Source organism: Nipponia nippon, unplaced genomic scaffold (genome assembly GCF_047370975.1).
Source record: "Nipponia nippon isolate SJK-2023a ecotype South Korea unplaced genomic scaffold, ASM4737097v1 scaffold_5, whole genome shotgun sequence".
NCBI lineage: Eukaryota > Metazoa > Chordata > Aves > Pelecaniformes > Threskiornithidae > Nipponia > Nipponia nippon.
This window is the reverse complement of record NW_028262369.1, coordinates 44320263-44345696: the sequence shown is the minus strand read 5'-3', so window position 1 is coordinate 44345696 and position 25434 is coordinate 44320263. Positions and strand designations below refer to the sequence as shown.

General features: G+C 37.6%; 1 protein-coding gene across 5 annotated transcripts in view; it reads left to right on the top strand.

Moving 5' to 3' along the window:
• Positions 1-25434, top strand: part of VAV3 (vav guanine nucleotide exchange factor 3) — a 179692-nt gene that overhangs the window by 122451 nt on the left and 31807 nt on the right. For all 5 annotated transcript variants that reach the window (XM_087732765.1, XM_087732762.1, XM_087732764.1 and 2 more), the window contains one exon: positions 20669-20805. In XM_087732765.1, the coding sequence (XP_087588891.1) occupies positions 20669-20805 (137 nt within the window). The remainder of the gene's footprint in view (positions 1-20668; positions 20806-25434) is intronic.

The following is a 25434-nucleotide window of genomic DNA, read 5'->3' as shown; positions in this document are numbered from 1 at the left end:
CTGCTAGTAAAGCTCGTTGATGGAGGAACCTATCTAGCTGAAGTACCCTAAAAGCAATAAGTTGTTCATGACTGTTTCATTTGGGTTTTTCTTGAAGTTTTGTTAAAAGTTTTGACAGTGGCAATTTCCTCCTTGAGATTTGTTTTGTGCTGAAGAAGAAGGAGGGGTAGAAGGAAAAGTGATTAATGAATGATGAGGCAGAGAAATTCCTGGGAAATGAAACAGTAATGAGAAAAGAAATATATGCAGAAACCGTACAAAAAGAAATGTGTGCAGAAACTGTACAAGTGAAGAACAAATTGGAAAGCAAAAGAAAATATGACTTTCTTTTCTTTATGTTGTGCGGTATGACTTCAGGCTGTGGTCCAGTTGCAGACTGTGGTCCTCCTGAATTGGTCCATCTACTAAGTTTTAGGGGAGACAGGTTTTAGATAACCTTTCTTTGGATTAATCAGCAGATAGTAAAAGCCATTGAGAGAATGAACCCGTAAATGCATCTGCACCTATAAAGCCAGGAAAAATTTGGTCTAGATTTTGCATTTTACTGTAGAACAACATGATTCTGCTTAAATGTATTTGAGAAGTGATTAGATTGGTGTCTGTTTTTGCCTAGGATGGGCATATGGAGTGATGATTATGTAACATTTTTTAAACTTGTGTAAGGAATGTCATGAAAACTTTTATGCATGTATTTAATTTTAAGCATGCAGTTTGCACTATTGACTTAAATGACAAACAGACCATTCATATGTATATTCGTAAGCATAAATTAAGGCTTTGTATATTTTCTTGAGAAGGATGGTGCAATTCAACCAATGTTTTCAATAGAAATAATTTTATATGTATTTTAATAAGAGTAAAAATTATTTTCTTTCTCTCTCAGCTGTTGGAATAACAGAGTGTGTTTTGCTATCTTTCCCTTTTTTTAATGATATAAAGAGTCTAAATGTGATAGATTTGCATCTTGGTGTTTTTAAAACTAGTTTTACCCTAAATGCTTCTGCTAGTATAAACATTGGAACTTTAATCTCTAAAAGTGTGAAAGTATATTTCATATCAGAAGGATAAACTTGGTAAAAATAGAACACTAGAAGCCTTATACTCGAGATTCATTGCAGATTAAACTCAAAATCTGATCTGTGCAAGAATGTCACTGAGCATGTCCTGACTTCTTAAATAGCCAATTTCTTTATAAGGATGGATTAAAGCTTAGAGAGCCTTAGTTCTGAACTGAGGGACAGAACCAACAGGTCTTCTCCCTTCAAAGAAAGCAAAATATTGACTGGCGTTTTTTTTGAGCGGACACAATATTTACAAGTAACGTATGCAATGCAATAGCTTGGGCAAAGCTGTTTTTCAGCCTGGGAGTTCCAAGTTCAAATAGTAATTTTAAAAAGAGGTATTTGTATTTCTGGTTGGTGTCTGGTCCATGCTTGCTTTGTGAAGCAATCCTGTAATATTTATTTTACACAGATTATAAGGAAAAGGCTCTGAAGAGAATAACTTTATGGCCTGAAGCATATCTGTTAAAAAAATCTCTGCAGGGAGAAGTACAGCATTGGAGATATGTTTACTTAATTAGACATAGTGGGAAATGAGCTTCTGTGTGCTTCATATTTTGTTGAAATTGGATTGTGGTATCTTTTGACTAGGTTGTGTCATTGTTATATGTGTTTGATTACTAAGCAGTGAAACAATATTCAGATGTTTGTGTATTGTGGTAATGATTGCATCTCATCTTCATAGTGAAAATTAGGGGATAGTGTAATATTGGCAGTTTAAATTTCCTTTTCGGTTAAGAATGAGGTGTACTGAACATGAGCCAGCAGTGTGCTCAGGTAGCCAAGAAGGCCAATGGCATCCTGGCTTGTATCAGGAATAATGTGGCCAGCAGGACCAGGGAGGTGATCGTCCCCCTGTACTCGGCACTGGTGAGGCTGCACCATGAGTCCTGTGTTCAGTTTTGGGCCCCTCACTACAAGAAGGACATTGAGGTGCTGGAGCGTGTCCAGAGGAGGGCAACGAAGTTGGTGAAGGGTCTAGAGCACAAGTCTTATGAGGAGCGGCTGAGGGAGCTGGGGTTGTTTAGCCTGGAGAAGAGGAGGCTGAGGGGAGACCTTACTGCTCTGTGCAACTACCTGAAGGGAGGTTGTAGCGAGGTCGGGGTCGGTCTCTTCTCCCAAGTAGCGAGTGATAGGATGAGAGGGAACGGCCTCAAGCTGTGCCAGGGGAAGTTTAGGTTGGATATTAGGAAAGACTTCTTCCCTGAAAGGGTAGTCAGGCCCTGGAAGAGGCTGCCCAGGGAAGTGATTGAGTCTCCATCCCTGGAGGTATTTAAAAGACGGGTAGCTGTGGTGCTTAGGGACATGGTTTAGTGGTGGACTTGGCAGTGCTGGGTTAATGGTTGGACTCAATGATCTTAAGGGTCTTTTCCAACCTTAATGATTCTATGATTAGACTGGGAGATATTTCAACAAATTCTGACACAGTGTGCTCTGTTATATGCAAGTCACTCTGATTTCCATTTCAGTGCTACTCCAACCATATGCCCAGCCAAAACCAAAATCTGGCCCAAATGCAAATGCTGGGATATCCCAACCTGCAGATAATTCTTTGCCAAGCATGTAGTTGTTACAGATAAAACTACTCTAACTGAGAACTTGAAGCATGTCTCTCATTTTCTTGTCTTATGAACTCTCCAGGCAGTCATTGGTAGTCCTGATTGACTGTTGTCTTTCTCGTTCAGCCCAGTATAGAGAATACCCAATTTTGTGGATAAGAAAAGATAGCCTTCTGCAACGTGAAGCTCAGTGCTGAAAAACTGGCATTCAGGAATTTATTTCTCCATTGCAGCAATGGGGGCAGCTACCTGTGAATCTGGCTGTATCTCTCGTGGCCTATTACTAACTAGTTATCAATGTCGTTGTTGAGAACAAGAATTTATCTTGGTTTTAAGCCACAGAAAAAGGTCTACCAAAAATAAAAAGCCAGTATTAAGCAAGCCCCCAGTATTTAGTTTTCTCATGAGAAATGAGGAGCTGACTGATGTCACTAACAGTATCTCCTGTTATGACTATCTTCATCAAGATGGATTAGACCAAGGTAGCATTTTCTCCTTTAGTAAAGGAGTTTGTGTGTAGAATCAAGAAATATCATCAATAGGTGTTTTTCTGAGACATTTGGTAGTGTTATGTAATTATTTTTGCTGTCAATAAAATGTAGGAGTGAATAGCAATCCCCTTTTAATAGTGCTTGTCTTTCCTTTCAGACTGAGTAGAGCAAACCATTACAGGCCATTTGTTTCTGCATCTTCCCTCAGGACTTTGCTCAGCGTCCCACAGGCTTATTTCTTTCTCTGTTCAATATCTGTGGAAAAGCTTCTGGGGGGGTTGATGTGACAGCATGGACTGAAGTACTAGAGTATACATAAGACATTCCTTTCAGCTTTAGATACTGTTTACATTGAACATAACCATGGGTTTTAACGGCTGGTCAAAATGAATGTGTACATGAAGGAGCAGCTGACTGTAAATTAAATTGGGGAAAGCCTGAAGAAATACTGGAGGAAAGAGAAATGCTTCACAAAACTTCCTCTAGTGAAAAGTTTGTTGTTTGACAAGGTTGAGGTCTTTCCCAGTGCTTACTGGTATGGGATAACCTAATAAGGTTTGTAGTAGTAAAGCATCCATTGCATCCTGTAACTGACCAGGAGACTTGGAGACTTGCTGCGTGCAGACTAACCAGAATGACCTGCTTATTTATGTCCTTTTGATTTAGTTTCTGCAATTTGCTATTATAGATAAAAATGCAACCCATGGCTTAAAAAATGCAGCCTATATGGCTTAAAAAAAAAAAAAAAACACGTTACTATTTTAGAGACTTGAAAGAACTCAAACGTCTATTTCTGTTGAAAATAAAGGGTGTCTAATAATTAACACTCAGAACAAAGTATATATAGTTTTGCGTGCTTTCCCTAGAGATAATTTTGTAGTGTTTGTGGAGCATTAGATTTGCTCAGTAGCTAAAGATTTCTCTACACAGTAATGTATTAAGCTACAGAACCGAAAATGAGCTTTGCTTATACATATAATACATATGCTTAACTTTTTGGGGGAGTTTATTGGGCTTTTGATGTTTTTTCCTTCCCTACGCAGCATCTAAACACTTTGTTCAAGGTGCGTATAAAGTATACAGTGCATATCTCTAGGAATCTGTGTGAACCAGGTGAATCGCAGGTAAGAACTGGTTTAACAGGGCAGCTAGGAGCATGCCTGCTGCAAAAGGAAGACTCCTTAGCAGGATAGAGGCAATACTGCTTGCTGACATGTTGTATCATTCTGAATGTTCTGGAGTCCTTCAAGGACTTGGATTGCAGCTATAACCTGAGCAGCTCTTAGTATTGATAGATGTGTTTTGACATGTTTTACATCATGTGGCTGGGACAGTGTTGGGGTTTGAGACCAGAGTCAGTGAATTTCTTTGTGGTCACCACGTTCTTAGGAGCAGTCAATGGGGCGGCTTCCTCCGGGTGGACCTCAGCAACAGTGAATTCAGAGATACACTGAATTGTGTGACCTAATTTGTGAGATCAAATTAATTTATCTCACATATTTATTAAAAATGCATATTACATTCAGGACCTTTGCTTTTTTTACTACAGTGCCAATGCCGTGTGCTGAGCTATTGTTGCTTCCCAAATTCATCTTTGTTGTGATACAAGAAAGAACATGTCTAATGTTTTGCACCAAGAAATTTTCCACTAATGCATTTCTGGAAGGCAAAGCAGGGTTTTGTTTTCCAATGAAGCATTTCAAATGCAGTTTAATGATTTTTATTTGGGTTGTTATATTTTAAATTAAAATTATTTTTACATTCCTGTTGGGGAGAGGTATTTTGAAAGGTGCCTGTCCCTTTGGCATCTCAGCAGTGAGCTAACATTCAGAGAAGACTATAGCCTTTAGCCTTTTCTTTTAATTAAACATCAGAAGACCCAGATGCCAAAGGGTGAAATACATTTATTCTGTCAAACTCTTTCATCCTTGTCTGGTTGGATTGCAAGATTAGTTGAGTAATTTAGGCTCTTTTGTCTTATTGGATGTATTTTTGGGACTGTCTCTATACCTTGGGCAACTATAATTTTATTTTTCTTTTAGAGAAATAATGGTGTTTAGTACATGCCCAAGCATGTATTAGCATGATTTTTAAGGTGAGGTGGGTTAAAAGTCCTACGGTATCTTTCTCTTTTTCTGCATACAAACACTCTCAACATGGACTGTTCTAAGCAAAACGGCACTGTTTACAGATAAATACAAGGGAGCTGGCAGGCGGAAAAAAGGAAAAGATTAAGGTGAAAGTGGACAAAATGGGCATACAAGTGTGATCAATAAAACAAAAAATACACTGTTTTGTGTTTTTCACATGCACACAAAAAATAGCACAGCACTATTTAAAAAAAAAAAAAAAAGAAGGGACAAAAAAGAAAAAGTCATGTGCAGAAGTCATACAGCCCAAAGTTGCCTTTAGTTACCATGGCATGTAGAAGGGAGTTGCATGGTATTTTGCTAAAGTTTATTGGGACTTACAAATCTCTTATTCATCTTCAAGAGGAGTGTTGCATTTACCCATCTGTTTTTATATCTGATTTTAATCTTCAGGGTACTGTTATTCTCAGAAGGCAAAACAAAGATAATAAGGCAATGAATGATTAAAAATAGTCAAAAGTTACTGAATTCTAACAGTACTCTAAAGCATATGGTTTCTTTTCTTGTGGCTCACTCATTTAACTAAATCAGTATTTGATCACTACTTCAAAGTAATTCTCACGCAAAGAATTTGGGAAACATTGTAAAACTGAAAGCAACCATCCCATGGGAGAAAAAAGACTGCTGAAAATTCACAGAAGAGAAGCTCCCAGAACTGCCTCTACCTTCTGCCTGAGGAAGGTTTTACAGCTTGGTAAAAGGGGCCAGAGGTAAGAGCCTGAGAAACCGATGCTGCTTTTCAGGAGAGTGTTTAATCTGCTCACCTCTCTGAGCTTCCCAGAGCAGAGAACAATGAGGCTGAGTTAGGCTGCAGGCCAAGCTAGCCCAGGATCCCTTCTTCAGCAGCAGCCTATTAAATGGATGCTTAAGGATAGAATATGGGATAAGATGTTGTGGCACTTCTCCCAGTACCTTGTGCTTTTGTTTCTTAGCTCTTTAATTTTTCTTCCACGTATTTTCATTGCCACTTTTTGAACCAATCTGAAATCTTGGCATTCATAACATCCTTTAATGGTTACTTTCATAATTAGTTGTGTGAATAAAGTACTTTTTGTTTGTTTTAAGCCTGCTGCCTATTACTTTGAGGCCTCCTATTTTTTGAATCAAGAAAGTGAATAATAAATGAAGAAATAATTAATACTTTTTCTCTGGTCACTGTCTCTATGCCAGTCATGAGTTGTCTCTGTCATATTTTCTCCAGTCATCTCTCTTCTAGCCTGAAGAGCCATTATCTGCTTAATTCTTCTGATACAGAAGCTTTTCTGTACGTCTGACCATCCTGTTTGCTTGTGTGCGTACTTCTAGGTCCAAGAGTGGTCGGTCTTTCTGGTTCTGTGCTGTGCTCTGAGAAATTTCTTAGTGTTGGTACAGAGCAGAATTAGATTATGATCTTAAAGAACTGATTTTAAAGAATACTTAGCAATTACTCCGAGATTTGTTGTCTGTATGGTGGTAGCTGTTTTAGAGTCCATCATCGTCTATGAATGTTCAACCAATATGTAACTTTGCATTTGTTAAGTTACATCTTACGTGAAGGTATGACCAAATGACCTCCAAAGGTTCCTCCAGCCAAACTTATTGTGTGATTTGTAATCCTGTTGTACAGGCACTTCAGTTCATGAAATCTTCCTTCAATTCTTTGCAAGTAGTGTTCTTTTTAAAGAAATAATTTTGCACTTTCTACAAGACCTAATCCACTTTTACTCCCATTTCAATACTGCTTATTAATTTTTTGAACAACGGAAGTCCGAGCACAGATTACGTTGGGTGACCCTTTTGGGAACAACCTTCTGTTGGAAAAAATACTACTGTTTCAACCTTTTACTTCCTGTCCTTTTGCTGCTTATTTATCTGGGGGGGACTTTGCCTCTCATGTCATGAAAACTGGAAGAGAGCCTCATAGTGAGTCCTGTTAAAATTATTTTGCTAATCCGTATTAATATATAATCTTGATCCTCGTGTTCATTGTCTACTTCAAAGAATTCTAAACAATGTCCCCAATTTTCCTTTAAAAAGTATTTTTGGTCTTTACATCATATTTATCCATATATTTGCAAATTCTGTTTTTATAGTAGGCTTTACCAATCTGCCTCGTACAAACATCAGATATCCATGTTGGGACATCTACTGATTACAACCGAGTTGCTTGAAAACATTGCTTTCACACTTAACCTCCCATTTCTATGGTACTGAGACTGTTCTAAGAAATAGGTTGCAGATCACAATGAAACAACTCAGCAATTTCATATTTGAGTTTATTTAGTACTTAGTCTTTCCAACTAGTGACAGTATAAAAATTGACCTGATTGGGTTTTCAGTAGAATCAATTCATTCAACAAAAAAAGGTAAGGTACCTTTATAAAGGATTCTGAGAAAGCACTTGAGTTCAGGCCTCGTTGCTGCTCTTGCTGACCTGGAAGTAAATAGAAGACATGTTCAGTCTTGTACTTTTCTTAACTCACATTTCGTAAGCTTTAGCGTGTAAGCAGGAATTAAATAGTAACTTCATTACCTGATACCTTGAAAATGTGCCTCAGTTCCACTAACCTTAGATGTTACTCTTTAACCAGCCCATTTGGAATAGGAGATGTGGGGAGAGGAGAGAGCATGAGGCACCGTGTCTTTTAGTTCAGGTGATAAAGCAGCATGTTTACTGTTCTTGGATTTTTTTTTTCCCTTAATTGGGTTTGACAGCAACAAATTGCATGAAATATGATACAACAACAAAAGCTGGGTGTACAGAGCACAGCTTTCCTTCCAGAATAACATCTCACCCCTGTCAGTAGCAGTTGTCTTGCAACTGGCAGTAATCATTTTAGTACAGTGCAATTCACTTAATGCCACTACATCTACTATTTGAATATTGGGTTTGTTGTTTGTTTGTTTTTCTCCTCTGTAAGACCCTACCAGTTGCCTTATAGTTTTTCCTCTCCCCCTTTTTTTTTCTTGATCCTGGGGAGAAGAGAGGTTAAATAGGGAGAAAGGCTCAAAAGGAAAAGAGTATGAGACTTAATGATGGAGACTTAAATCTTTGACTGCTCTTGTGCATTGTGTGCTGGTTTTGATGTTTGTCCATTTCTGGTGGTATTGATTTAAATCCTGTAATTGTACATCACTCTGCACGTGGCTCAGGCATCTGAGAAACACGGAATGATCAGCTAAGCTCGAAGAGCTGATGCTGGGATTTAAGTGCGTAAGGGGTATTTGTCGGGGGGTATTTTTGGGAGAAAGAACCAACTCTGGGTGTTCTACTGGTGTCAGTTTGAGCTCTGGTGATTCTTTGATGTAACTACAGGCTGCTGCCACAAGGTGTGGTGCTTTTTCCCACCTGGTGGGAACACCCAGGTGTTCCCTCCCTGCCCTTTTGTTTGAATCTAGCCATCATCTGGTCACAGAGCTAAGTTGCTTCAATGAGATAATGGAAAACTGGTCAGGTGGTGGTGGCGACAGGGAAATAAGTGATTTTCTTTCTGATGGGGTTACTGAACCAGCTCAGTCCTGAGGCTGCACAGTTAGTTGGGGTGCAAGAGAATACACTCATCCTGGGTTAGACGGAACATCAACCCATATCCTTTATTGCTTTCAGGTGTGGCTTATGTCCTAACAAATTACCTACTGTTTGCTGGAGTATATAATCCACGTTCAGACTGGAAACAGAAAATAGAAGGAGAACTTTCACTGTTGGGAAGATGAATATGTGAGAGTTTTCTTGGGGGGAGGGAAAGAAACAGGTTTTAAGATGGAGGCTGATTATTATGGCAGGACTGACATCTTGACAAGGGACTGGACTTGATTCCCATCTTTATTGCCTATGATAATTTACTAATAACCTTGATTCTGCAACAAAGATCAAGGGATCATAGATGATTTTATTGTATGTTTTCATTTTTATCTTTAAAACAACCCCCTTTCACTGCTTATTATTTATTCATCATGTGATCCATCTTCAAGTTAAGGACTTATTTTTATGTAAACATAGAAAATTAAGCTATTTAATTTTTTAAACAGTTTTTAAAATTTTTGCTAAAAGTTGAAAATATTTTTCTTTGATAAAAAGGGAGGGAGTTTGCAGAAACTTTAGTGCATCAGAGTAGTATATAATTTTTGATATGCCTGCTAGAAAAGAAAGGGTAACTTCTAAATGAAGACAGTGAGACCAGATAATATGTAAGATATATACATTTTTATACTTAGTGGATACTTAAAACGTGGTCTGAATGTCTGTGTATAGGTATGTCGACTGAATGAGGCTAGGGATACTACAAGTTCATGGAAAAGCTGGAGGTATCACAAAATACTATGCCTTTCGGATTTCCTAGAAGTTATTTTCATAGATTGCCAATGCTTCAAATGTGCAAAGCATGCAGCATAAAAACAAAATCACAAGTAAGTGTTATTGAGGGATAAAAAATTTTAACTACATTGCGGTAACAGTGAAATACATACTCATCCTTTTTTACTTTTATAACACAAATATTTTCTAATGAAAGCAAGTTTTTTGTTCTGTCTTCCCAAACAAAATAAGTTATTTGCTGTAACCTGTACAAAATCAGTAGTCATACTTTTTGAAAGCAGGTTTGTTTCAGTCAAAGCAACAGTGTCTTTTCATTCCTTAATATAATGCCGTAATTCTTGGCAAAAGTCACCTACAGATGCTTCCATGCAAAGAAGGTCTATATCAGCCTGAATTTTTTTTTTGCATGTAGCTTAAGAACTGTCAGTTAAGAAGTAAAAGAGGTATCTGCTATAATCAGGGTAGAGGCCCCAGAAAAGAAAAATTGCTCGAAGAGGAAGATTACGAGTGTTCAATTTAAAAAGCTGAAGGGTTATGTAGCATTATGAGGAGGGTGCGTGCAGGCAAGATTATTCCGTCATTTGCTGGACCGTTCCTGCTTCGCCAGCATCAGCCACTTCCCTGTCACGTTATGTAATAATTTAAAACTCCTCTCTTGCCAGCAAATTTATTTCTTGTAAGTAGCAGAAATGGAGAGTAAGGTCTTTTATCTTAGAGGCAGATGCTATTAGTCAATACTGAGCACAAAAGAAATTGCATGTAAGGTAATTTAAATTTTGCAATGCTTCATGAATAAAATCTCAGCACGTTTTCAGCAATGCATGTTTTTGAATTTTATTTGAGACCTGTGAAAGATTCTGGATGGCATAGGTGTGTGTTTTCATGGGTTATATTGTGCACAGTTACCATCTTGCTGTCCATGATTACTATTTTAGTGTACAGTATCTCTACCCAGATCTGAAGTATACGGTATCTGTACCCAGATCTGAAGTGTACAGTACTGTACAGTATCTGAAATTTACAGTGTAGTCAGCAAGATGACTAATTCCATTTATGCTGAATAGACTTGTTGAAAGGTAGGGCTGCCTCCTGTTGTGCTGTGCTTTCAGGCACACTGCAGGTGAGATTTGACTATCGTATTCTTACTGCAGTATATCTGTTTTTCAGAAGGGACAACATTTATGTTTTTTTATACTTAATTGACCAAGTTCTCTTCAAAATTATTCAGTCTGTGAATGCTCAACAACAAAAAAATGCCTAGGTCCTGTACAAGATTCATGACATTTCACAGTATTGAATTCAGTTTCCAAAGTGGGGCTCATGTTCTTAAACCTTTTTTCCTCTTAGTGCTTGCTGCAGAATCATCCCTGGGCAGGCAGAAGGTAGTATTAAAAGTATAGCTCAAAGTAATTACTTCTGTGAAATAATGGATTTTTATCTTCCAAGATTTGTCCCTGTTCTTTCAGAGCCTTATGCTGCACATAATCTACTACTGTCTGGACACACCTTCATAGCTCATCTATAGGATCTGCACAATGTAAGTTGTTAGCTCCTCAGGGCAGGTGCTTGTTTGAACAAATACACATTTTAGAATGCCATGCCTGTCTATGGCACCACATTAAAAGATGTGATAATTAACACTGGTTAATTTTCATACCTTATGCTTTTATAAAAAGCATCACCTCATGTACCACACTTTTTAATTCATATGCCAAAACTCTAGTTTGCTCAATTTTAAAGAACATAGTGAAGCTTCTTAGTTTTGAGGCAACATTATTTTTAAAATTTATATCTCCACTTCTCCTACTAGACTACATTGAAATGATGAGATTTCATTACTTTGTCAAAACAAATGAAAACTGTATTTTTGAAACCTGATTATTGTTTATTGTTTATTCACCTAATAAGACATTTAGCACTCAGTCATTTCTAACGTTTGTTCAAAGTGCTGAGACTCTTCTCAATCTAGACAATTCCAAAATCCCTTACTCTCACAAAGATAGCTGCCCGTGTCACTGCAGGTGAAGACTAGTTGCCTGAATAACCATTTGAAGTTAAAATTGTATAAAACACGAGAGCTTGTCCTTAACACTTGTTTGGTGGAAGACGTGATGAAAGGGAAACAAAGGTCTGTCAGTGAAAGAAAAATAGTTTTCACTCTAATTTATCACAAAATGTATGTGGCTATGACTATTATAAAGTCAGTGACCTTCCTAACTCTCTTCCGCTTTCTTTCAGTGCAGTCCTGGAGAGAGGCCTCTTTTTTGAGAGAGAGCAAACTGCAGACATCAAAGTTTTAAATGCCAAGTACCTGGTTTTGAGTATAAATAATGAGACATGATGTTGGAATTGCATGTGAAATTTCCATTATTTTAAACATCCTTTCTTGCCTTTGCAGTCCACAGTTATCCATCTAGGGCATGTTCAGGTTTTCTAAATCAATGTGCTAAAGTTTCTGTGTCAAGCTAAAAAAACAGATTTAAAAAAAATTTGACAAGTGCAGCTGGGGCTAGTGGTACTTGATCTTTCTAGTACTTGGTACTTGACTTTCTGAAAACGGGATCCTTTTTTGCTTCAGTTACATATGGATGTATAAAACCAAATGTATGTATTTTAAGAGAACTCTGAGTGTTTGAATGATACATAGGACAGCTTCTGAAAATGTTTGCTGTGCAAACAGGAACAGGTTGGCATTTGTATGTCAGTAGATTCTTTCCGCAATGTACCTAACTAATTTTCAGATTGCTTTTGCTCTGTTGTAACATTTTGTCCCCCGACTTCCCAAAATCTTCACAATTTCTTTTCCTTCTATTCTGTTTTGAGAAACAAAAAAGAAATTTAAACGTGAGGAGTGAATCTTTGAGAGTTGTGAGCAGAACCACCCTTAAGGGCATGAGACACACACGGTCATCGGTCATCTAAATAATGATAGGTTCATTCCTTTCCCAAAAGGCAGCCGTTATGACTTTCTCGTCTTAATTTTAAAAACATGGCTGTTCAGAAGCATTTCTGCAGTGCCTGTTTTTTCTTGCACAGAGGCAAGCTTCCAGATTCCTTAAAATGAATGTCACGATGTGCCAAATGTCCCTGCTTAGGAGTTAAGTAAGAAAATGCCTTCTGTTGGAGTTATTTTTCTGAATAAAAAATCAAATTCTGAAACGCCAGTTTGGATTCTGAATTTTCTTAGCTAAATTGCTTATTTCTGATCAAAATAAATGCTAGCGGTATTTATAGGAGCACTGAGCTGAGCATTAAGTTTGACCTTCACTTGGAAGATCTGAAAACTTAAAGCTGCTACTGAGAGGAGACTGTTGACCTCAGTGAGTGTCCATGTTCCCATGCTGCTAATTATACTAATGCTGCTGTTATTGTCACTAAGCATAAAGAGAGAGTTATCCTCAAATATCTTAGCTCAAATGTTTTTTGAGCAAAGTCAAATACTGATGTTCAGAGCAGGGGGAGATGTCCACTTGGCTATGCATCACTCTTTAAGCAAAACAAACTAATGTAAAAAAAAAAAACAAACTGTGTAGAAATATTTCAGAAGTCGCACAATTTCAAAAATGCAACTATGTAAATTGAATAACATAGCTAGACTTGTTTATTTTCCTTGTAACGAACTCCTGCTATGATCTGCAATGTAGTTCCAAGTTTTGTGTGGATCTTATCTGGAAAATTGAGACACAGCTACTTATCAGGAGGTTTTTTGCTAATGATCAGATCTACAAAACCCGAAGAAGCAAAAGGACTTCCTGAGTTGTGGTGTTTTTCTGTTTCTGATAACAAGTTGTTGATCAGACTGTTAGCAGACAGATTTTTTCCTCCTACACATCTTCATTTTAGTTGATGGTTGACCATTTTTGCAGAGATCTCTGCCAAGAATACAGCTTATATATGCAGCATTAAAGAGAAATGGTGGAAAAAATGAGTCTTTGAATAATGATAGAAGATTTGACAGGTAGTAAAGGACTGGAGGGAACCCCGAATGCTGCTTCAAGAAGGTTTTTAAGGAGGTACAGTGGTAGGAACAGTGCATTACAAATTTGTCATCTGAATTATGAGATAGTGAAGATTTTTGCCTGTGCCTCCCTGCCCCCCCCCCCGGTGCTTGTGAGTTCTCTGTTCATGGAAGAAGGCCCTGCCAGTGCTGCTCTACTTACACACCTTTGTAAGCAGCTTAAACAGTTAGTTGAGTAAGGCTCATGGTAACTGTTAAATGTTTTAATAATCAGCCTTCTGAACTTTTTTGACTTAAAATTGAGTCAAGCAGCAAACTCAGGCATTGTGGTTATGAAAAATATGAAAAATATTGAGACTTTATTGAGCAGTACTCAAAACAGCTAAAGAGAAGACAAACAAGTGAAATATTCAATGCTGATTCTTAGACACTGTCAGCATTTCAGGCATCTTGCCTGAATGTAAGGCTTATAAGCAATATCTAAAATTAGAACTTTTAATTATGATGACATACAACAATAATGACTTAAGACTGGGAGAATTAAAAGTTCAATTAAAATATCTTCTTTGAGGTGTGTCTATTCATTGTATTCACAACTTATTCATTGTATTAATTTTGTCCAATAGTAATTATTTAAATCATTGCCACTCCGAAGAGTGCACTTAAAAGACTGTGCTGGCATGTTCCATGTACGTGAGTTCTGTAATTTATGTCGTATTTGGCCTAAAAAAAACCAAAACAAACCTATTTTCTTTTGCGTCATTAATAGACAGCCCGAGAAACTGAATGTAAGTGGTTTTTTGTAAATGATTATGTAGTGGTGTTTTTTTTCTCATGTCTCCTCACCAGCTGAGAAGTCCTTCTAGACAAGTTTTGCCTTTGGCAGAAACTGTAAAAAGCTATTGACTTCCACTGGTTGTGGAGATAGATGACACTGACTAGGAATTAAGAAGCAGCTGTCTTGATAAGTGCAAGAGAGGAGAATCCAATTTACTGTTAATTCTGCAACAAAATCATTAGGAACAGGAATTTTAAACACTGAAACTAGCAGAGCTGATTTGGACAACATACAGAGAATGCCAAAGGACTTTGTTTTCATGTAGTCCATGCTGAGAATAGACCTTCCCTTTAACTAGCTTTTAATAATATTAGTATTGGACCAAGATGTTGCCAAAAAAGGTGGCAACGCTGCTGGTTTTCTGTCTCATGGATGCTCAGATTGTGGGTATAACTGTCCACCTGCTCTTCACACTGCTGTCCTTATCAACCCATCTGTTTTCCTCTTTCGTTTTTTTATCACGACTCATTGTTACTTTATCATCTGCAGTTGTGCTCCTTGATCTGAAACCTTCACAATCTAACTTCACCTTACCGTGGTGTAAATACTAATGTTGGATTTCTTCACTTTTGTGTGAATACAAGGTCTCCTTTGCCTGTGTGCCTTTAGTTTGTGCTGTTAAAATGATTCACGACACTGTGGGTCACTGTTCAGACATTTAATCCAATGAGACAATGAGATACTGCTGTGGGTTACTTTGCCTGCATTTCCTGGTTGGAGGGTGAAGATGGCTGGAGATGCACCTACTCTGAGATTTGAGATGGAGTATTTCTGGTCTTTGCTATGGAAGGCTCATCAATCGTTAAGTATCAGTCTGTTCCTCAGCAGAGCTGCATTCCCTATTTTTGTAGCTACAAAAATATAAACCAAAAAGGTTTAAAGCAAGTTCAGTGTCCAAACAGACACCCCAAATGTTCTTTTGGTGAAAGAAAGGACAGAATTAGTGAGACTTCATGTCATTTCCTATAGGCAAATGCCATTGTGTTGAGATCCTGGAAACATTAAGATGTGGTCTTGTCAGGTAGTCTAACATTCTGTTTCAGATTCAAAGCCTCATGAAGTCAGGAGGCTTTCTTCCACTACATTAGTGGTTTTTGGATCAGGTTATAAATATTTGGTGACTAGGCTATTTTCCCTAGAGAAAAAGAAAGTCTTTCTTCAAGACTCCTATTAAATAGGAATGGATGTTAAATACAGACAAAGCTGGTTTACGTCTTTGTGCTAACAGTATATAGTAGTATATCTGCAAATTCACCTTTGAACCCTGGTCTCCTGTCATCTATGTCATTATTCTATATGTTAAAATGATCCCTGCCCAAAGCAAAAACCATGTTCTGCGTTGTTTGGAAATAACAGATGCTGGAATCAATTTTGACAGATAGAGGTCATCATAGGGCATGCATTATGCATGTTGTTAGCGAAAAATAACATTTTTGAATCTCTGCATGAAACTCTGAGGATCGCTCAGTGCTGCTCATAAATGCAGAGCTGCTGTAAGGAATACAAGTAGTTTATATGTTCTCATAATTTCATATATAATGGGTATTCTAACTTATTATGTACTATGTTAATTCTAAAATGTAACCTTCTTCCTTGACTCATAACTATGAGATTAAATACTCAAATGTGTGGTATGGTTTATGAAAGGTTTTATTTTTCCGTAATGTTTACTTTGTAAACCCTGACTCTAGCATGCTTTCTGCTTTTCTCATAAGCTACGATTTAGATCATCAATTTGTGTTAGGTCTGTGGCCCAGAGCTTGGCTATAAAGACTTTCCTAGGAATCTGGGGGTTTTCCTGATTTTCAAGTGAAGCAAATTTCAGCTATTTATTGGTGGAATAACTGGGTCAGTTTGCTTTTTGATTTCAAGGTTGGAAACTGCCAGGCTGGTTTTGCATCTTTAAATTAGGAAGTTTCCTGACAAAAGCTTTCAGTCACGTGGAAATCTAACCTCATGAAAGCCAATGGGATTTTTGCCATTAATTATAATAATGCATGGCTGAAATACTGACCTTATCCTTTGTGTTGGAATTTTATGTGCTTTTAAATGTATTCATGAATAACATTTTTGCGCCAGATATGTTTCCAGAAATTTTCTGCAGTTGTCAGATACTCTAAGTACTGCGGCTATGTACATTGAAATGGCAGTCTCTAATGCTTATCATATCTCACATTTTAGTCATTAATGGATAATGTTTCTATACTGTTTCTATCACAAATAATCCATAATTACACTTAAACCATTTCAGGTTTCTGTAACATACTGTTTTGTCTTGCCCGCATTATTATATTACAGCAAGTACTCAGGGTTCTTAATGAGTATATTTGTGATGAATCCATGTGCCAATTAAGAATGAAATTTCAAGATACAGAAGGAAAATATTCTAGATCTTGTTTGTCTGAACTTCAGTAAAGCAGTTGGTATACTGCCTCAGAGGAATTGAAATGTTATGAGAGAAGCCTAAAAGAACTCGTCTCGTTTAGCCTAGCAAAATGAAGGTTAAAAGGGGTATGATTGCTCTGTATAACTACATTATGAAAATAAATGCAGACAAGGAAAAGAACTATTCAGACTGCTGCCTCTAGATGGATATAAGTTGGCCATGAACTAATTTACACTGGAAAGCAGAAGATTCTAAATGCTCGGAGAATAAAGTTCCAAAATGAACAGTAGGACCAAACAAATTAGTTTTAGGATAAGCTTGCTAAACAGCTGAAAGATTGTATGAGCTTGTTTCCTGTGATAACGATGGATGGGACTTGATCCATCACACCCCAGTGTACTTTGTATAGGTTAGGAGGTGAAGGGCTGACCAGATTCTGCCCAATTAATTGTACACCATCTCAATGTTAATCTGCTAAACTGTTTCTGAGCTACTATTATCAAATCTGTAATTACATGGTGAAAAGAAAGTTGAGTATTCTGTTTGGAGCTCTTTGACTCTTTACCTCAGTTTATTAACTTTTCTGTACCCCGTTTATTTCTTCTATGCTTAATGGTGATATAAGGGAAGTTCTGTGAGAGGAACATTTATCCATGGAAAAATAGCTATTCCAGAATAGTATGTGCTTGTTTCTGATAAATCCAAAGATTCCATTTAGTCTTATGTTCCTGGAAAAAACGATTTAAAAAAAATTTTTAAAATCATGTAACAGGGACGGGTCCTTTTGATGATATTTTTATACAATGAGTAAAACACATTATTTGCACATTCATTGCTTTTACATCTGTCATCAGTACAGGCTGTCTACGCGTGTCTGGTATTGCTGATATTGAAATGAATATGTTCTCTGTGACTCAGACGCTCCTGTTGTTGGAGGGTGAATTTACCTTCAGTTGTTGTACGTTGAGGTACAAAGTACTTTTCAGAATCTGAGTCAAATCTAATGTGTGCCTAAATAATTAGCAGCAGAAGATAACTTCCCTTGTTTATACACGCATCTTTGATCAGTGGCCTTGAAGCTAGCACACAGTATCATTACTCAAGTGGGTGAATGAAAGTAATACAGTAATTAATGAAATCACAATGTTCTGTATTATTACAATGTATGGGAATCCTCTCCATGTATCCCTTTTATTCCAGATGCTGGTTTATGTAGGTCTGGTGATAGTGCATATACATTGTGCTAGGCAGTGTGTATTCATAGCAAAGACAATGCTGAGCACAAAGAACTCCTCAGCAGACCAAAGACAACAATTGGATAAAAATAGGTAGTAAAATTACAGTAGAAGAATAAGATTTGTTGGTCACCATAGTAGAGAGCAGCTGTAGCACATCAATGCTGTAGTTGTCACAGTTTCTGTAGGCATTATGGCAAAGAAGTTTTAAAAAGGGATCTGAAGCAAGATAATGAACTTTGTTAAGACTAAGACCGTAACCCGGAAGCCTATTTAAATGAATAGGATTATTTCTATTGATGTCAAGAGGTGTTAGATGAAATCTTCCAACATTGTATCTGCCAAGGGAATTTTGTAATCAAAATTGCTGTAGGATTTTACAGAATTAAGCATATTGAATTATACAAAAGTATTCTAGGCATGATATGTTTTAACATTATTAATTCTGTGTTGCCTTTTGAATAATTCTGCTTGTTGACACAGCATGATTTTTTTCGCACGTTGCCTTGGCCTGGTTTTCAGAGATGCCAATAATCATAATTACCAGTGAAATAGAAATAAGAAGTCATTTTATACGTGTTTATGATTAATAATTTCAGAGGTATAGTATCTTTAAAAAAGCCCAGGATTTGCACTGAAAAGTGCATGAGAGTATTTCTTGATTATCTTCTGATGAGATCAAGACAAAGGTGATGTTTTAAGTATATTGTATCTGCGCACTAAAAATGTGATTAACTAAATCACCTGATAGAAGGTTTCGTAATGTGAATATTTTTTGTGCATTTGTTTCGATTTCCAATTATGTCTCTGAGTGCATGCTTAGTTTGTTTATTACATGTGTAGAGCTATCATTTATATTGTGATGAGGGAGTTTCCTTGCGTTAGGACAAAGTTGTAAGCTTTGAGTAGATACTTCTGTGCAGCATTGTTTCTATTTGCCATGTGATAGATGCAATATTTGTTGATGCTGAATCAGTATTTGAAAGCATGACAGCCTTCAGTTGAGAAATAAAGCAAAGTCTAGTATTTACCTAAGTGGAATTACTAATAATTAGGTGCTCATTTTAAGTATGCCAGATAACTTGAAGAAATAGTAAAAGTTATGGTGACATTGGGTTGAGTAACGTAAGAGCTGTTATTACTTTGCTTAATGTTTCATCAGCACTTTGGATTAGTATTTATTCTTAAATATAGAGAGTAGTAATTATTCAAGGTGCTCTCTTTCATGTTTCATACAATTTAGAGGAGATCATGAATATTTGTATTTATTGCCACCTAAATTACAGTAGCGATCTTACAACAGAAATAGGTCTTTTGTAGGCCTGCTGATCCTTTGTTGGTAGAATGAAGTTAATCACGACTCTTCAGCAAGAAACTGGTTAAACATGGCAGCCCAGCTACCTTAACTTTACATGCTTTCGCTCTTATTTGTATTTATTAATATACATTCTTACAAAATCTTACTTAACCAAAAACTTTATGGTTAAGATTATAAATGGATATGCCCACTTAATTGTAGCAATTTTAACATCCCATGTGCAGTGAAAAACAGGGAAATTATATAAAGTTTTATTTAAAGATAGAGGTAGAGTAATTAAAAATAGGTCTGTTCTGTTAAAATGATGGTTTCTTTTGGAGTACAAAGAGTGGGGAAAAAATGCTTTTCTAAAAGCTTTTAAGTCTTTACTATGTTTGTTATGGAGTGGGTGGTACTTCACTTGATTTCAAGTTTTCTTATAATATCACAGCACGCTCTTTCAGTGTAATACACTAGCTGTCCATAATGCTTTAAGGTTTTACGTGTTTTTTTTTTTTTTTTTTAAATACCATTATACTTATAAGAACATGGAGTTACAGTACCCACAGTTTTATCTTCTGGCTGAAATCCTGTCTTCTGCCCCCCATTTGATATGTGCTTCTGGAGGGTTCTTGAACTGTAGTTACAAACAGTGATTTAGTTCTTTGTACAGGCAGAGAGACTAATCTTTGGGGAAAATATTTTGTGTCTCAAGAAGTGGATTGCTCCCTTAAAAAAAAAAAAAAAATCATAGATCAGCTGTCTAGATGCAGCCAGTATTGATGTGGAAGGACTAGTGCACAGCTAGAGTTCTTGTCTTGAAAATGAAACCTTAAATTGATCCAGGCTTTGCTATGTCTATCCAAAAATATTGTCAAAACCTGAAAATCTTTAAAAAAAAAAAAAAAAAAAAAAGGCTTATGAGAAGCCTAGAAGGATTGTCATCCTTACTCTCTTGGACATGTTCACATCAGCAGTAGGCTTTTTGGTAGTACTGATCTAAAGATGATGAGGTTATCCATTTTGGTGTCTTTACTATTAGTTCATCACCAGTTTTGCCTTGGAGCTACAAAGATAGCCTTGATATTTGAACGTTATGCAGAGCCAGTTTTCCTCCACATGTAGAGGAAAGAGCCTCCATAGACATGAAATCAACTTTACCCCAAGAAGAAGAGAGTACAAAGATGTTTTTTCAACGTAGTTCTTTTCTATTAGGTTGTACGTGGTATAGTACTAAGGCATTGCCTTAGTGCCTTAGTCAGGTACCTGTTAAAGACATAGTGTCTCTTTGTTGATTGATTGCGTATGTGGTCTTCAGATTTTATAAATTGTCATTAACTAAAACTATATGCTGACTTATGTTTTGTTTGTTTGGTTTTTTGTTTGTTTGTTTGTTCAGGTTTACCAAAAATGCAAGTCATTCGAAACTACAACGGAATACCACAGCCAGCGACACAAGATGGTCCACCATTGCATATCCAGATTGGGGACACTATTGAACTAATTAGAGGAGATGCACATAGCTTATTTTGGCAGGTATTGTATCATTTAGCAAGTGGCTATATTCTATTAGTCCCAGATATTAAATTCTTACTGATATATTGCTCTTGTATTTTTTTTTTCCTTTTTGAACAACAGAAGACTATCTTTGTGTTTTACCCAAAATAAATGTCTAATACAACTGTTTTTACTTTTAAAGTGCCAGTAGTTCCTATACTGTGTAAAGCTTCATTCTTGCAGCCCTAGAGTAAAATTCCCAGTGAATAAATCTGCAAGAACATGGCATTGGTAGCAATCCTTCTAGTGAAATTATAGGAGTTAAGGAGAGCATTTGGCACGTAAACAACAAAGTCCTGTGAATCTTCAGTCACTGCTTCTCTTAACATAGCAGAACTAAAAGCTATATTGGCAAAACCCAATTACGAATATTGGATTTATAGGGGAGAGAAATAGCTCACTGAAACAGAACCACACCTAAACTTCTTGATGACTTCTCAAGTCAGTTAAGGACAGGTTTTTTTATGTACATGGCAAGAGTATGTTCTATTGATGGCAAAAGTCAGTATCAGGTGATTCACATCAGTACTACTGTTACTGAAATTTCTTTTTAATTGAGAACTATATAAACAGGTTCAAAATGCTGTCTTGCGTTCGCTTTAAAGATACATGCATTAAAGCATGCCTCATTTTACTTGATTGTTTTCTTAATTGTTTGTACTAGAATCCTACATACTACTGATATTATTGGATAAATGAAAATAGAAGAACTTTCAGGATATTAATAGAACAACTGGGAAGCATCTGTCGTTGTCTTGAATTGTCATTCCTGTGTTTGTCATTATTTATGTTATTTAGCAGACCATAGATACTTCACATCACTAAAAATAAATTTTTTCAAATGTTGGTTGGCAGATTTTGGCCCATATAGTTTTATATGTAGGGCTTGGTTCTGCAAGGTCTTCAGTTCAGATCCAGAGAAGCATTTAAGCACACTCTTGTTTTGGGACTGGCTAGAAGGTAATCATCTGACTAATACACTTAGTACAAGCCAGAATTATTGGCACCTTGTGGGACTGATTCTATTGCCATGTTCATATACATACATCAACTCAATCTACTGGAATTTGTCTTAGATGTTATTTGTACGTATCATGCTAAAGAATTTAGCTAGAATCTCACTGTGTTTAACTAGCAGAAACTGGAAAGTGTTGGGAGGCTTTTCCCCCAGAAGCCTTAGTGATAGATTTGAATCTTAACGGAAATTGTCGTCTCCATTAGCATCATTGAGGAATTTTTTTTCTCACAAGCTGTCTTGTCATCGACTGCTTAATACAGATTTTCATAAGTATTGTAATGACATCTGCATTTTAAAATGCATATTAAGAAAAAAACCTGCAAAACACAATTTGTATTAAAATCTGTAAGTTTTATTCAAGAGGCATTTTAGAGTAATTTACAGGTCACCTTCATTACAGATCATCTTGAGTGCCATTATGTGGCACGTGCGGGACAACCGGGGCTCAGGCTCAGCCAGCATAGGTTTACAAAAGGGAGGTCCTGCTTTGCTAACCTGGTCTCCTTCTGTGACAAGGTGACCCGCTTAGTGGATGACGGGAAGGCTGTGGGTGTTGTCTACTTGGACATTAGTAAGGCCTTTGACACTGTCTCCCACAGCATTCTCCTGGAGAAGCTGGCTGCTCATGAGTGGTGTTCCCCAGGGCTCAGTGTTGGGGCCGGTCCTGTTCAATATCTTCATTGATGATCTGCATGAGGGCATTGAGTGCACCCTCAGTAAGTTTGCAGACGACACCAAGTTGGGTGGAAGTGTCGATCTGCTGGAGGGTAGGAAGGCCCTGCAGAGGGACCTGGACAGGCTGGATCATTGGGCCGGGGCCGACTGCATGAGATTCAACAAGGCTCAGTGCTGGGTCCTGCACTTGGGTCACAACAACCCCATGCAACGCTGCAGGCTTGGGGAGGAGTGGCTGGAGAGCTGCCTGGCGGAAAAGGACCTGGGGGTGTTGGTTGACAGCTGCCTGAACATGAGCCAGCAGTGTGCCCAGGTGGCCAAGAGGGCCAATGGCATCCGGGCTTGTATGAGGAATAGTGTGGCCAGCAGGACCAGGGAGGTGATCGTCCCCCTGTACTCGGCACTGGTGAGGCTGCACCATGAGTCCTGTGTTCAGTTTTGGGCCCCTCACTACAAGAAGGACATTGAGGTGCTGGAGCATGTCCAGAGGAGGGCAACGAAGTTGGTGAAGGGTCTAGAGCACAAGTCTTACGAGGAGCGGCTGAGGGAGCTGGGGTTGTTTAGCCTGGAGAAGAGGAGGCTGAGGGGAGACCTTATTGCTCTCTCCAGCTACCTGCAAGGAGGTTGTAGCAAGGTGAGGGTTGGTCTCTTCTCCCAAGTAGCGAGTGATAGGATGAGAGGGAACGGCCTCAAGCTGTGCCAGGGGAAGTTTAGGTTGGATATTAGGAAAGACTTCTTCCCTGAAAGGGTAGTCAGGCCCTGGAAGAGGCTGCCCAGGGAAGTGGTTGAGTCCCCATCCCTGGAGGTATTTAAAAGACGGGTAGCTGTGGTGCTTAGGGACATGGTTTAGTGGTGGACTTGGCAGTGCTGGGTTAATGGTTGGACTCAATGATCTTAAGGGTCCTTTCCAACCTTAATGATTCTATGATTCTGTAAGACTAATATTAGAATGGATTTTTAAGTCGACTGTTGCTCAGTTTAGAAATTCAAGTGCTTGTAATGGATAAGTATGTGTGGTTTAAGTATAATTTTTTCATTCTTTACAGTACATCAAATAAACACCACAAGTTACTAAGCAATGCTTAAGCTGTAGCTTAAATGTGATCATATGTGTTTTGATGGACATATGAATCTCCCTGTTATGCAGTCTGGAAAACAGGAGAAGTATGTTTTTTCTTTATGAAACAGTAAATACTGTTCTGAGAGGCAAACTGAGCAATCACAGAGACAATAAGATGGCTGGGATAAGCATTTCTGAATTCCGTGAATTTGCTCTCTGCCTCTTCACTGCCTTCAAAACCTAAGCCTTCTTCAAAGAGGATGTGTAATACAGGGGCGTTGATACTGTCACAAGTTATTTTACTCTCCTCAGTAAACACCTGGCTGCATATAAAGAGAAGGATGGTCTTATGCTGATATTCATGCATCCCCTAGTGCACAACTACTTTTCTTTGCTCAGTCAAGGTGTAAGACTAGAAGAGCCATGCTGCTTGCCTAGCTGGTGCTCGGCTAACATCACTTGCAGAATGCAATAAGAAAAAGAAGAGGGGCTGGGACAGGGGAGAGAGGAGAAAACCTAGTGTTTTAAATGGAAATTTCAGACTCCTTAACCAGAGCACTTCTAGTTGTTTCAGCTGTAGTAGTGCAGCTTTGAAGTAGTGAGATTTTTATTATAGATGTGAATATTTTTCTCCTCTTCTGAGTTTGGTTTGAGTAAATTGGTACCTGCTTAACCTGAGGGTAGGCTTTCAGGGGTGCCGCATTGTCTACCATAAGATATAATGTAATTCTAGTTTTACAGGTTTGCATTGCAATTACCCGCCATCCTCAGGCAATCATGTTTCTCAAGTATGCCAAAAGAATACAGATGTTTCCTGGACTGATTCTTTCCTTTTTCAAAACCAGCTTTTCTTTGATGCAGATTAAACCCATATCAAGTAACAGCTGTTACAGATGTACTTTCTAATGCTTCAGTAGCTAGTGGTCCTGCTGTAAACAGCCAAAAGGCATTAAGTATATTGTAAATATGATATCAAATTGAAACTTTGGGGGGGCAGCACTGTAAAAGTGCCTTTTGAAAGTGCCTTTTTTTCCTTTTTGTTTGTAATTTGGTTTGTAATTTTTTGTCTGTCTCCTTCCTCTCTTCACCATACTTTGCAGTACACAAAATGAAAATGGGTGAAGGACATGATAATTTATAAATTTTAGCTATCCTGGAGTTCTAGTTCTGTGCATTTCCAATGAAGTTAATGAGCTTTGCATAGCTAAGTAGCCAGCAATAGTCTGGAAATTTAGAGCAAATATGTCAAATGGCTTCAGAAAGTCTTCCTCCTTAAAACAGGTACGAGAGTTGTGAATCAGCCTCTAGTCTTGCTGAGACTGTCGTTGAAAGAAATAGACTGAAGGGCTTTATTGGCCCTTGTATATATGAATATGTACGCACACATACACACACATACATGTAATACTTATTTTAATATATAATATAATAATTTAGAAATATAACATAATAGTATATACATAATATACATTTTAAAGGTCTGTCCAGTCCTTTGCTTCTGCTTTTATAATGACCATAAGCCATTATAGGGCAATGTTCAAGGGAGATGCTTACTCATCAAACAAAAAGCAATTAGCAAGCAGGAAACATAAAGAAGAAAGAAATAATTAGTAGAAGTGAAGTATGGTGGCATAAGAATTTTGCTGTTGCTAATGAGTTGATGGATATATCTTAAATTTTGAAATGATCATCTGACAACAGGTCATGGTTTTGTGTATGAATGACACCAAGCCTTGATGAATTTAGCTAGGATTTCTAAAGTAAACAAAATAACCTAGTCTCCTAAGGACATTATGAAATTGCTCGTATGAGCTCATTATTGACAGAGCATTTTATAGTGAGCTGTTTCCTTCAG